Genomic DNA, 13847 nt, shown 5'->3' on the forward strand with positions numbered 1-13847 from the left:
GCTAGTAAGCTGATTGATGATGTGGCGATTGGAGAATGAATTATTGCCTCTGTTTATTGTATGAAGTTTTCATTCTCTCCAGTAAATTCAGTTTGGCGTAATTACATTGTTCCTCTCTAATGTGCTAACATCATCAATAATTACTGGTTGCGCATGGTTGCAGATGCCTCAGTACTCAGTTCCACTAGTTGCGGCTGGTGATGATGATGACCTTCCACCGCCACCACCACCCACACCAATAGAATTGATGGCAATTCTTGCGGAAGGACAGCGCACTATGGCTGAGGCTCTCCGTACGATTGCAAATCGTGATGGTCGTGGTGCACGCCAAGGACCAGAACCAAATCAATACAGTGACTTCAAAGATTTCCTTGACACAAAACCCCTGATCTTCAAGGAGGCTGAGGAGCCCCTACAAGCTGATCAGTGGTTGAATACTCTCGAGCAGAAGTTCCGTCTGCTCCTGCTTGACTAAGGTGCTGAAGACTGAGTATGCATCTCACCAACTGCATGGGCCAGCTAGTATTTGGTGGAGTCATTATCGGTCCACTATGCCCGCTAATGCCCAAATCACTTGGGATTAGTTTAAGTCTGCTTTCAGGGGAAATTATATTCCTCCTGGTCTCATGGCAATCAAGCATACAAAGTTCATGAAGCTGACCTAGGGGAACAAGAGCTTGAATGAATACCTGCAGGCTTTCAATAACCTTGTAAGGTATGCTACTGAGTTTGTTCACACCGATGCCAAAAAGATTGCTAGTTTCAAGCGGAGACTTAGCCCCAAATTGATGAAGACCATGGGAAATTGCAAGTGTGCTTATTTTAATGAGTTTGTGAGTGATGCTTTATCGCAAAAGAACAACAATGCTATGTATGCTGCTTCAAAAAGTCATAAGAGGGCCTACGAGGCGGGCGCCTCACAATCCAAGGCTCCAGTCACACAGAGGGCTCCGTTCTGTCCTCCAGCATCAACCGCTAAGTTTTGCCCACCGCTGAAGAAAAATCCAGGCAAGACTGGGTTTCGCAAGGCCTTTACAGTTGCTCTTCCCAAGGGCACTACCAGTCAAGGCAGTTCCAATGTTCCGCCAAGCAACATTCCGTGCTGGAACTGCAACAAGCCAGGCCACTAGTCGAGGAAGTGTCCTTACCCCAAGAAGAATAACTACCAAGGTGGCCGTCAGGGGCAGGTGAACCACACTAATATTACTGATATTCCTTCAGGAGAGGTAGTAACTACTGGTAAGTTTCTGGTTGATCAACACCCCAGTAGTTGTACTATTTGATTCGGGTGCTTCGCATTCTTTTATTAGTCCAGCATTTGCATCCAAGTTAATGCAGAAAACATACACTATTGAGGGTGAGGGCTATTGTATTAGGGCTGCTAGTGGTATTATCCCAACCAAGCTTGTAGTTGGGGACATACAATTTGAGATAGAGGGGCGAAGTTATCAGGTTGATCTAGTGGTTTTACCGGGGCTAGGTATTGATGTGATATTAGGAATGAACTGGATGAGCAGTCATGGAGTGCTTATTGATACATCGACTAGAGTAGTCATGCTCAGAGATCTAGGTAATCAGGAGGGTTTTCTAGTACAGCTACCCAGGGACATCAATCTTTCTTGCACAACTAATGCGGTGCAAGCAAAGTCTATGTCAGATATCCCTGTCGTGTGTTACTTTCCGGATGTTTTTCCCAATGATTTGCCTGGATTACCCCCGGATCAAGACGTGGAGTTCAAGATAGAGTTGCTACCTGGTACAACGCCCATCTCTAGAAGGCCATATAGGATGCCTCCCAATGAACTAGCTGAACTTAAGACTCAGTTGAATGAACTTCTAAAGAAAGGCCTTATCCATCCTAGTTCATCACCATGGGGGTGCCCAGCTATCTTTGTGAAGAAGAAGGATCAATCCTTACACATGTGTGTAGATTATAGGCCCTTGAATATAGTTACAATCAAGAATAACTACCCTCTGCCACGCATAGATATCTTATTTGATCAGTTGTCTAAAGTAAAAGTCTTTTCCAAGATTGATTTGAGATCTGGCTGTCATCAAATCAAAATTCGGCCTAAGGATGTTCCAAAAACTGCATTCTCTATAAGATATGGTCTGTATGAGTACCTTGTTATGTCTTTTGGATTGACCAACACCCCTACACATTTTATGTATCTGATGAATTCGATGTTTATGCCTGAGTTGGACAAATTTGTGGTGGTATTTATAGATGATATCCTGGTTTATTCGGAGAACGGAGAAGATCATGTTGAACATTTGTGAGTGGTTCTCACTAGATTGCGGGAACACCAGCTTTATGCAAAGTTCAGCAAATGTGAATTCTGGCTTCGTGAGGTACCTTTTCTTGGACACGTGTTGTCCGATGGTGGAATTATGGTTGATCCCACCAAGGTGCAAGAAAGTGTTAAACTGGAAGGCTCCAATCTCGATGCACGAGGTTCAGAGTTTTCTGGGGTTGGCTGGCTATTATCATCGCTTCATCCCGGATTTCTCTAAAATAGCCAAGCCTATGACTCGGTTGCTGCAAAAAGACATGAAGTTTGTCTAGGACTTCCGAGTGTGATGTGGCTTTCCACACCCTAGCGAACTCTTCTAACTTCGGCTCGGTTTTGGCACAACCGGATATCGAGAAACCTTTTGATGTGTTCTGCGATGCATTAGGTATGGGTTTAGGAGGTGTTCTTATGCAAGAGGGCAGAGTCATTGCTTATACCTCTCGCCAACTTCGGAAGCATGAGGTGAACTATCCAACACATGATTTGGAACTCACTGCAGTTGTTCATGCTTTGAAGGCCTGGAGACATTATTTGCTCAGCAATGTGTGCACATCTACACTGATCATAAAAGTCTTAAGTACATCTTCACTCAACCAGAGTTGAATATGCGTCAGAGAAGATGGCTCGAGTTGATCAAGGATTATAACCTCCAAGTGCACTATCACCCTGGCAAGGCAAACATCGTTGCGGATGCCTTAAGCAGGAAATCTCATTGCCACTCTTTGATTGAAAGTGACGTCCATTTGTCAAAACTCCTTCATCCTGTAGTCCTTTACAACATCACTATCAGTTGTACTCTACAGAGTCGAATTATCGAGCTGCAGAAGATAGATTCAGGTGTGTTCCACATCAAGCGCAAGATGAAAGAGCAAGAAACCAAACATTTTTGGCTGGATGAGAATGACATGTTATGGTTCAAGGATAGGTTGGTGGTTCCAAAGGATAGAGAGCTTAGAGATCAAATCATATCCGAAGCCCATTCCTCTAAATTATCTATTCATCCTGGAAGTAGCAAAATGTATCATGATTTGAAGCCTCGCTTTTGGTGGACCAAAATGAAGAAGGAGATAGCCAGCTTACGTGGCTAGGTGTGACACTTGTTGTCGAGTCAAAGCTGTGCACATGAAAGCTGGTTTACTTCAGCCACTCTCTATTCCAGGTTGGAAATGGGAGGAGATAAGTATGGATTTTATAGTTGGACTCTCTACTACTCAGAGGAATTTTAACTCCATTCGGGTGATTGTAGACCGTCTGACCAAGTCTGCACACTTCATTCCTATCCGCATAGATTTTCGTCCAACTGACTATGCGGAACTGTATTTTAATCAGATAGTCCGACTTCATGGGATACCATGTACTATTGTCTCTGATAGAGGACCCCAGTTCACTGCTCGCTTTTGGGAGCACTTACAAGGACTATTAGGAACTAAGTTAGTAAGAAGCTCTGCCTATCATCCGCAAACCAATGGACAAACTGAACGAGTGAATCAAATCTTAGAAGATATGTTGAGAGCATGTGTCATCTCAGGCTAAGGGTTCAGTGGGAAAAGTGGTTGCCCCTAGCTGAATTCTCGTACAATAATAGTTATCAAGAGAGTATCAAGATGCCATCATTTGAAGCTTTGTATGGCCGGAAGTGTAGAACCCCGTTGAATTGGGTAGAAGCCGGTGAAAGGAGATATTATGGAATTGATTTTGTTCAAGAAGCCGAAGAACAAGTCCGTACTATCCAAACCCATATGGCTGCAGCTAAAGCTAGGCAGAAAAGTTATGCTGATCGACGTAGAAAACCTATTGAGTTCGAAGATGGAGACTTTGTTTATCTGAAAGTCTCACCTATGAAGAGTGTCCAACGCTTTGGTGTGAAGCGAAAGCTTGCGCCGAGATATGTTGGTCCATTTGAAATCATTGGACAAAGTGGTAAGGTAGCATACAAGATCCAATTACCTCCTGAGATGAGTGCTATCTTCAATGTCTTTCATGTATCCCAATTGAAGAAATGTCTTCGCGTCCCTGAAGAGAGAGTTCCACTGGGAGATATCGAGTTAAAATCAGATTTGACCTTTGAAGAAAAGCCGGTCCGAGTGATTGACACTTGTGAGCGAGTGACTCAGAGTCGGGTGGTCAAGTTTTACAAAGTCATGTGGAGTAATCAGGGTAGTGAACGCGATGCAACAGTGGGAAAGAGAAGATTATTTGAGGGACGGTTATAAGAATTCTATCAACAATGGTACGCTTTTCAAATCTCGGGATGAGATTTTTATAAGGGGGGAGGGCTGTAACACCCCAGGTGTTTGGCTTCCACATTTGCAATTGCATTTCATGAACATGAGCATCATTCATCCATTCATGAGCTTATATTGCATGAAACATGTTTTCGAAACATTGCAACATATTGTTATATTTCATGTGTGGTGTTTTTATGAAATGAATAGTGTGCAACACCCAAGTGCAACATGTGCAACTCACTGTAGTCAAACATGGTTAGTTAGTACTATGCAACAAAATCATGAAACATGTGAAACATCACTATGAAACAAAGGTAATATTTCATGGTTTTTCCTTGTTTCAGTACTTGCAATGCTTGATTTTTGTGTGACCAATGTGTGGTGTGGCTAATAATCCTCTTAAGTAACTTAGTTATACTTAGAATGTCATTTGGAACATTGTTCATGTTGACCATGTTGTCTAATTATGGATTCAAATAGTGGTTTGACTTGTTTTGACCCCTAAACTCTTTTGTTTGACTGTTTAAAAAGTATAACTTAGAGTGTTTACATGTCTAAGCAATCTAAAGCAAAGTTGTAGCAAATTTTATAAGGAACAAACTTTGTTTAGAAGCCAAGTCATGAAAATGTGCACAACATGCTCAAAAAGGGCCCACAAGTCAGTGTTGAGGGCTGATTCAACACTTAGAAAATTTTCTAAGTCTAAATTGCAATTCCAGTTTGATTGAGCTGACTTTGGCTTGATATAACTCGTTATCCGTTGAGAATTAGCTAATGATTTCTAAAAAATTGTTGTAGCCCTATCATAGCTCTACAACTTCATGTATATTGTTTCCACTGATTCTTCACGGTTTAGGAGATCAAGCTCTGTCAATCTTTGCTGTCAGGCTCGACCGGCAACGCTGAAACGCAGCTACAGTGCCTGACCTATTTCAGAAAATGAACGCCGCGTGGAGGCCACCCGTCGCCGGTTGCCTGACCGCGTAGGCCATACGCTGCGGCCGTCCTGGCGCTGCTGGCCACTGCTTGAACCCACGTCCGTCTGCCCGACCTGCTCGCCATTCCATTTCTCATTTTCCTTTGCCTTCCCCGCTCACAGCAGCAGCGCACCACCGCTCCGCCATTGCCAAGTGAGCTCTGCCATCGCCTAGGTCACTCGCCGCCACAAAAACGCGACCTCCAGCTAGCCCACAGCTCTGCCGTGTCCTCCTCTACCTCGTCGCCCTTCTAGCCAAGCCAGCCGAACCATAGGTGAGGGCCATTGGCCATTTTTCCGAAGCCGTCTCCATGGCCATACCTCACCGGAGCGGAGCTCACCGCGGCCAACCACCAGTGAGACCCTCTCGTCCTCCTTTCTCTACTTGGTTAGCTCCATGGTGACCTCGTACCGAGCTCGGATGAGGCATTGGGGGCTCGCTGTCGTCTGTACCTCGCACCGGAGCTCTGCCATGCCGCCTTCGCCGGCGACGAGCTACCTCCAGTTAGCTTTAGGTCTTGCCGGTAGCATCATCCGACATGGCTCATCACGTAGATCATGTTAGTGCCCTCGGTGTCGCCGGAATCCTCGCCGTCGATGAGCTAGGCCACTGCCGCGCCATCGCAAGCCGCCTTCCCTGTTCTGGTGTCGATGACAAGTGGGGTCGGCTGACACGCGGGTCCCACGCGTCAGTGACCGTTTAGCTGTAGGATAGTTCAAATTTGCAGATTTGAATGTTGTTTTGTGAATTTTGTATCTCCAAATTGGTAGATCCAAATGGAGTGATTCTAATTTTGGTAGAATTATAGTGAAGTCTAGTATTTAGGAAAAATATGACATAAACACTTGAAGTGGAAATTTTGGATGAATTAAATAGGAATTTGAAATGTGTTTTTAAATGCATGCAAAATTGTTTAAATTATATCTTAAGTTTCCGTACTCCAAAAATTATGAATTTTTGTGGGTAAGCTATTCTTGCTTAGTAGAAGCTCTGGTAAAAATTGGAGAGTCATTGCATGCATTGTTTTGGAGTTATAGATTTTCCTTTTATCATTGATTGATACTTGTATGAATTTTTGTAAATTATCTAGGAATCCTATGACCATAAAATTTTGTGGGGAGTATCCTAGTACCTTAAGGATGCTAGGAAAAATATGAAATCTGTTGCTTGATACTTTTCACTAAGGTTTCTTAATTAGGTCATTTTAAGCCATTATACCTTATCATTTTTGTGTAGGCTGTTGTACTTGCTCAAATGGTGTGAAATTTTTATAGTGGTCTACTTAGAGCATGTAGTACCTACTGTAATTTTGGTAGATTTAATGGTGTAGTTTTCATATATGTTTACCATTTCCCCTAATTAATTAAATAAATTAAGAAAGGTATTAAAAGAAATGATTTGGTGATGAACACCTTACTTTCTGGTGTTCTTGTGATATATGTAATGAGTGAGGAAAGTTAGTTTTGTCCAATTATGTGTTTGCAACATATGTTAATAATTATTTCGCTTGCATTATGTCCTTCTGGACAGTTCTGGGGACTTTATAAAGTTCCCCATGATAATTTGGTTTTCTGTCAATGTGGTGAATACAAAAGTTATAGATAGCTGATGTATCTAGCTCCTGTCAAAATTTGGTGGCATTTGGCCCAGTAGTTTGAGAACTACAGCTGTTCAAAGTTAGATTCCAGGATTGCTTGTTCTCTGTCTTGTGAAGACAGATTTCTGTTGATTAAAGAATTTGACCTGGTAAAGGTTAGAATCATGCTTTGAGGTCTGAAAATGAATTGTAGACAATTTCTTAAGCTTTCCAAATTATCTTATTGCATGTCATTTGGATTTCTAGATCTCTAGTTATGACCAGTTTACTGTACCACTATATAGTCTCTATTTGGCTGAAATACACATGCTTAGGTGTATGCTTTGTTACAATGTTCTCGTTGATTGTTTAGGGGCTAGCCTAACTTGAGAACATGTTTAGGTGCAGGTGCTAGGTCCTTAACTCAAGATGAGCAATTATACATTAGGTTGTATAAACTTGGTAAGTTAAAGTGATTTGAATAGAGCTTAAGTTGGAATATACGGACTGCAGTGAGCATGTGCATTCCCCGAGCATCCCTAACTTCGTTCATGTGCATCCATGATATTTATCGTGCGCATACATATAATAGGTGTGCCAGAGGGAGTGACGCTGCTGGAATTCGAGGGAGTCAACCAGGAGGAGGAGCCCGAGGTGCAGGAAATCGACGAAGCAGCCGCCGAGGAGGAATTGCCCGAGTGCCCTGACCACCAACCGTCCTCTTTCCTGAAAGGCAAGCCCCGGAGCATATTAAGCCTCCTATGTTTTTACAAATACCTTGAGTATCTTTTATTCGTTGATGATGCTTTGAGTATAGGAATTGGTTGGAACCAATTGTTGCATTATATATCCATCCTTGTCCAGATATCGCACTGAAATCCTAATTAAGTTCAGGAACGGGTTAAATGCTTAGACATGCTTAGTGTGGTAGAAGTCAGGTGATTTCCTATCACCTGCGAGCTTTAGGATGAGGTGGATCACGGTTGGCTATATTTGCTATCGTGGAAAAAAACCATGTTAATAATGAACTAAGACCGGGTGGAGTCTTGTGTAGGTTTGGACATAGTGACTCTGTCTGAGTCGTTTAAGGACCGATACGTTATACGTCCTTATGTCATGTTGAACGCAGCCTAACACTTAGCTGGCCGGATAAGTCATTCCGACCGCGAAGCCTAGTAGCTCGATTCAGGCCGGGGACGCAAGCAGGGGTCCGCAATATGGATGGAAGTAAGGATGTGCAGGGAGCCATTAGCGTAAGCCCAAGGGCAGGTTAAGTCACCGAGCACTCATGGCAGAGTGGTTCTCTGATTTTACAGCACTGTTCAGACTCGCGACTTCTGAATTGTACCAACGGTGACTTGTTTGCGACCCTGACGGGGGAAGCAAGGTTTGTGTTAGGAATACCCCTCCAGCTAGATAGGAATCGATTCGAATTGCCGTCTCTCCCGGATAGTGAGAACTTGACTGAGCAGCGGCAACGTAGATTCAATTAATTTAACGATATGGTTAAATGGATGATGATGATAATGTTGCCACAATTTATACCTGATATGGTTATTAATGTTTGCATCTTAATCAAATGATTGCTTAGTACAGGTGCTAATATAGATGACAGGTTAATGGCTAAAAGTCACTGCTAGTTCAGGTTAAGAGTTGATCTTTATTACTTATGCTTTTCCGTAAAAAGAAAGTGTCAGCCAGATCCACTAAATTAAGCTATGCATAATCCTTGGTATCATTTGTTGATCCACTAAATTAAGCTATGCATAATCCTTGGTATCATTTGTTTTGATTTCCGACGGGTAAGTCTAGCTGAGTACATTCCCGTACTCAGGGTTTATTCCCTCTTATTGCAGATGACCTTCTATATCAGGGATTCTGTAAATATTGTCTCCACTCGGTGGGTGATGAAGACTAGATCATGGGCATGATCTCTGTTTCTCTTATCTGAATGCTTTTGCGGGTTGTGATCAGCGAACCAGTATTTATATTTGAACTCGGGTGTCTAAGTTAAACTATTTGCTTCCGCATGTTTTACAAGACCTGTTTTGTAATAACGATGACTCTGAAGTGTTGTAACCTATTTGCAAACCGTCTGCGAAATGTTGTAACGTACGATATGTTATGTTGAATTACTGTGATCTTGGTTGTATGCAAGTTGGTTTGAAATTCTTTGAGGTTTCAGTTGACTACCGGGTTTATATGGGCTCAAGTGCGAGAAGTTGATCATTTCAGCGATTGTTTTTTTACTTGTGCTCTTATAAATTGGTCGGTTCTATGACAGCCCTGACCGTTGTAGCTGCAGACTCGGTTCCTGTAGTGGTGGCACCGCGCCGTGCCGATGGTGTGCGCGCCGGATAGCGCTGCCATGTCGCGTGCGTCGAGGTCGTACTGCTTGAACAGGTCAATGAGCTCGGCGAGGGTGGAGTTCGTGGATGGGAGGCCGTATTCGGCACCGGTCCTGTTGGCGCCGCGCGAGTCCTGGCGCCCGAGCTGCACTTTCCAGGTCGGGCCCCCGAGCAGGGCGACGGCGTCGCGGGAGGCGAGCGCTCGGATGTCGGCGCAGGAGATCGTGGCCGGGCAGGCACGCTCGGATGTCGGCGCAGGAGATCGTGGCCGGGCAGGCACGCTCGGCGTAGGACTTGATCTCGTCGATCACGTCGAAGCCCCGGAGCGAGTTGGCGTTCGGCGTGGCGTCCTTCTCGCTCTCGGAGAAGGGCGTCCCGTCCAGGAGGACGGAGCCGTCGCATCCCTGCCGTGTCAATATCATCGTTCGTGCAAAAATTTTAAGACACAATGCAGAAACAAGTAAGATTAGATTAGGCAGAAAGATCGGAGAAATTGGGGCGTACGTCGACGAAGCAGTCATGGAAGAAAAGGCGGAGCACAGCGGGCGCCATCGACTGGTCGGCGTCGACCCTGGACGCCATCACGGAGTGCACGATCTGCTGCAAGTCGGGGCACGTCTTGTCGTAGTAGCCGACCTTTAGATGGTCGGCGTTGGCCGTGCACGCGAGAAGAATCGAGAGGATCAGGGGAACCAGCCATGAACAGGTCCTGGAAGGCGACATGGCTGTCAATCAAGGTGGTGTGCCGACGATCGAGGTCGTCCCGGCGTCCGACGGTGTTGTTTTCTAGTAGTGCGTAGTGAAGCAATGGATATGAACAGAAGCAAGAGAGGATGGAGAGCTTGAGGCTTGAGGTGATGAGTGCGAAATGAGCATGACGAAGCGTGCTTATATACAGCTTTCTAGCGCGCGGCCGGGTATGGTGTCGTGTCTCCGTTCACCCGCGGCAGCCAGGCTTCTCCGAACGTGCGCCTTCGTGCGCTTACCTGCTTCCGCTTGTACGCGTGAGCACCGCCATGCATGCATGCTCGTGCTTCATGGCGATGAAGTCAACATGAAAGGACCAAGGTACTTGTTGGCTGTAGCTTATGACGAGGAACAGTTACTAGACGTACGTGCTACTCCAATGACATCACCCGAAATAAGGGTTTCATATCTATTTTTTTGTCTTATAAAAAAATAGGACCACAAGAGAACTATTTCTACAAATGAGTCTACAGAAGAGATGATACTCATATTTGGGTTGTGCCTCTGCTGCAACCAAAAATAGATTCGCATATAGATACTCCTTTGGAGGTCGATACCGTACCATCTAAGACCCATTTTAAGTTTGGTGCACATATATGAGTAATCTGTTGGAGACAGTCTAATATCGGAAGGTGGTCCATTGGTTCTGGTCGGATCCGATTGTTTAGCTGGACCTAATCATGCGCTGACTTCTGATATCATAGAGTAGTATGACCGTGTCAACTGTAACATGCAATTAGCTGTGCAAGGATTAACGCATGCCTGTTTCTCCTTGAAAAAAGTCGAATAACCTACTCCCACTATTATAAGCCAACCAATCACTGTTGGACCATCACTACTGCGTGTGCTAGAGCCTATAATAATTTTGCTTTACCGCCGTGTCATAAGTCTAGGATCCGAACAATGATTGGAAATCCTATTAACCAGGCAGTGAACATTCATTGTAAGTTAGAGCCACCGGCTGCTAGAGATAGTTGGGATATCATTGGACGGTCCAGGTCATCACCTGGTAATGATATATCACTACTGGTTTGTGGCTTCACACGGCAGCGACATAACAACATCTAAGTTGTGGGTTAACCCGACAGTGTTTGGAGCTGTTAGATCCACCTACCAGGCCCAATTACTTGCTTCTCCAACATCGGATCCACCTATCACCATTGCTTCTAGTTATAAAACATGCGTCCAGATGCAACAGATCTCATGCTCACGGACAAATGAGGTCACATGCCGCATGTAGCTCCAAACCTGTCTAGTATGTTACACTAGCTCATTGTATTCTCAATATATATGCTCTCTGTGACAGAAAACCCTTTACATACACATAGGCCTCCTTTGGAACGTAGGAATTTCATAGGAATCAGTTCATTTTCATAGGAAAAACGTAGGTAAAAGGAAACTTTCCTATGATCCAAAGGGGGCCTACATTCATAGTGAAGATTGTGGTGGTACTAGAAGAATATCCATGAAAATAGAGCCACGCCAAAGCTAAGGCATGTTGGGAGCAATGCTAGCGTGATCTGGTTTGCTATTGGTCTGAGTTGAGCCAAAGGCATTGGTTCATCATGGCTCCTAGCCCAAGTGACTCCGCCAATCCGCCATGCTCTTACACATCTAAGACCCCACTCGGATGCTAGAAAACTATTCATGAGGTGGTTAATATATAATGTGTATGAAAACTTCGACACTAACATTGACCTAGTTTAGAAAAAGGCTATACCTCTTCTGAAAGAGGTCTTTGTTATCGTAATGTTATTTTATCTTAGGGTCATTGTTATCTTATATTTTATGTACCCTAAAACTTTCTTTGCATGCAATAAACATAGTATATTTTGTTGTCCGGGAGTTATAGAAAATTTTGGAATGGACCCACAAATATCAAAGGGATTCAAAGCTTTCTTGACCATGTGTAGTGGCGGACCTAGAATTTTACTATAGGTATGCCGCAAAAAAAATTCTTATATAATTCGATAAAATCATATTATAATTCGGTAAAACCACATACATTAATTGGCACGGTAAACCTTAAATTCAAAGATTAAGCTAGAAACTACAACAAATCTTGATAAAAAACATGTTTCTGTTAGAAAACTCACAAGTCACAGGATACGAAGGTTGATGGACTAACGCTAATTATTGGTGTGTTGAACGAATTCACGAACGGAAATTCAAACAAATCACTAATAAATAAATAAAAAGTATGTAGGACTGTAGGAACGCAAGTTTTTTTTAATTAGAAAATCAATCTCTGCAAGTCTACAACTGGAAGCCATCTGGTGTCTACCCTCTGCCGTGGCGGTGTGGCCTTCGTCGCTCGTCGGGCACTCGGCCCTAGCGCCCCAGCTCACCGCGGAGCCGCGGCAAGGAGCGGCTAGTCCGCTCGGCAGTCGACGCCGCGATGCGAGCGTGAGGACGGAAAGGTTCGGAGGACGGAGGACCCTGTGCCAAAGCAACCAAGCTCCGTCTCAGTGTGAGGTGAGGCGCGATTCCGTGGCCAGGCCACCACCTGTGCCGCGCGTGCCGGCTTGCCGCATGGGGTAGGGTTCGTGTGCGTTCTCGATGACTCGATTTGATGTCTCCACTTCGTTGGAATTGGACCGTCACGTGCGCGAGGCGCGCGAAGGCGGTGTTTACACCGTGCGTGTGTGCAGCGCAAAAGCGATCCGAGAGACGGACGTCAGTCATTTTTTTTACATAGAAAATTTCTATTATGGGTCAGTGACTGCTGGACCACAGGGTATGCCGTGGCCCATGTGGCATACACTGTGGGTCCGCCCCACAATGCGGGGTTCTATAGGCGTTTCATAAAAGATTTCTTACAGATGCCTTTTATTTACTGAAGAAAACACTTATTATCTCAGCTCCAATGAACCTACCCCTTGACTGGACGCTGCCTTTTGAAATCAAGTGTGATGCAAGCAATTTTCTAGTTGGGTCCATTCTTGGCCAAACTAAAGACAAACAACATGATGCAAATTTATATGCTAGCAAAACTTTGACATGATCACAACTTGAATTATGATATAATTGAAAAAGAACTTCTGGTTGTTTTGCTATCGATAAATTTTTGGTGTTAGTAGGAGCAAAAGTAATTGCATGTACTGATCTTGTTGCTTTAGGCTGTGCACATGGACAATGGAGGATATAGGGAGGACCGGAACTCTCCACAGTGCATGACACTGAGAGAGCACCAAATGCTAAGGTGTGTTATTGGGCAATAGAAACGAAGGGTTTGACAATGCACCAGAACTCTACAGTGGGGCTCCGAAAATGACCACCGAACTGATTGAGCAGCAAGCTATCAAATTCCAATGGGCTACATGGCAGCACCATAACTCTCCGGTGGAGTCACTGCGCGCTGTGCAATACTGGTCCAATGGCTAGTTTTGGATGTTGGGGCTATATACACCCCTTGGTCAGCTCATTTGATATTGCTAGAGTGTGCTAAAGTTGTGAGAGAGATGAGGATCATCATTTAGTGCTCTAGCCACCAAAAGTGATTGAGGAAATGTTACGTGATCAGTGCAATACTTTATTAAGTGCTTAGGCTAGATGAGGATCTGTATCTGATTCCGAGATACGCGAAAAAAAATGTGATAGAATACAGCACTGATATGTGTTTGTATCTGATCCGGTTCATCCCCCTGTCTGTAACACCCTGAATTTTGACCCAATTT

General features: G+C 44.3%; 1 protein-coding gene across 1 annotated transcript in view; it reads right to left on the bottom strand.

Annotated features, from left to right (window-relative positions):
• Positions 1 to 10146, bottom strand: part of LOC136529340 (peroxidase P7-like) — a 29135-nt gene extending 18989 nt beyond the window's left edge. Inside the window, exons 1-3 of the mRNA XM_066522419.1 lie at positions 9928 to 10146; positions 9672 to 9827; positions 9358 to 9631 (exon numbers count right to left, since the gene is read on the bottom strand). Of these exons, the coding sequence (XP_066378516.1) occupies positions 9358 to 9631; positions 9672 to 9827; positions 9928 to 10146 (649 nt within the window). The remainder of the gene's footprint in view (positions 1 to 9357; positions 9632 to 9671; positions 9828 to 9927) is intronic.
• Between the last annotated feature and the right edge of the window lie 3701 nt (positions 10147 to 13847).

This window comes from Miscanthus floridulus, chromosome 19 (genome assembly GCF_019320115.1).
Source record: "Miscanthus floridulus cultivar M001 chromosome 19, ASM1932011v1, whole genome shotgun sequence".
Taxonomy (NCBI): domain Eukaryota; kingdom Viridiplantae; phylum Streptophyta; class Magnoliopsida; order Poales; family Poaceae; genus Miscanthus; species Miscanthus floridulus.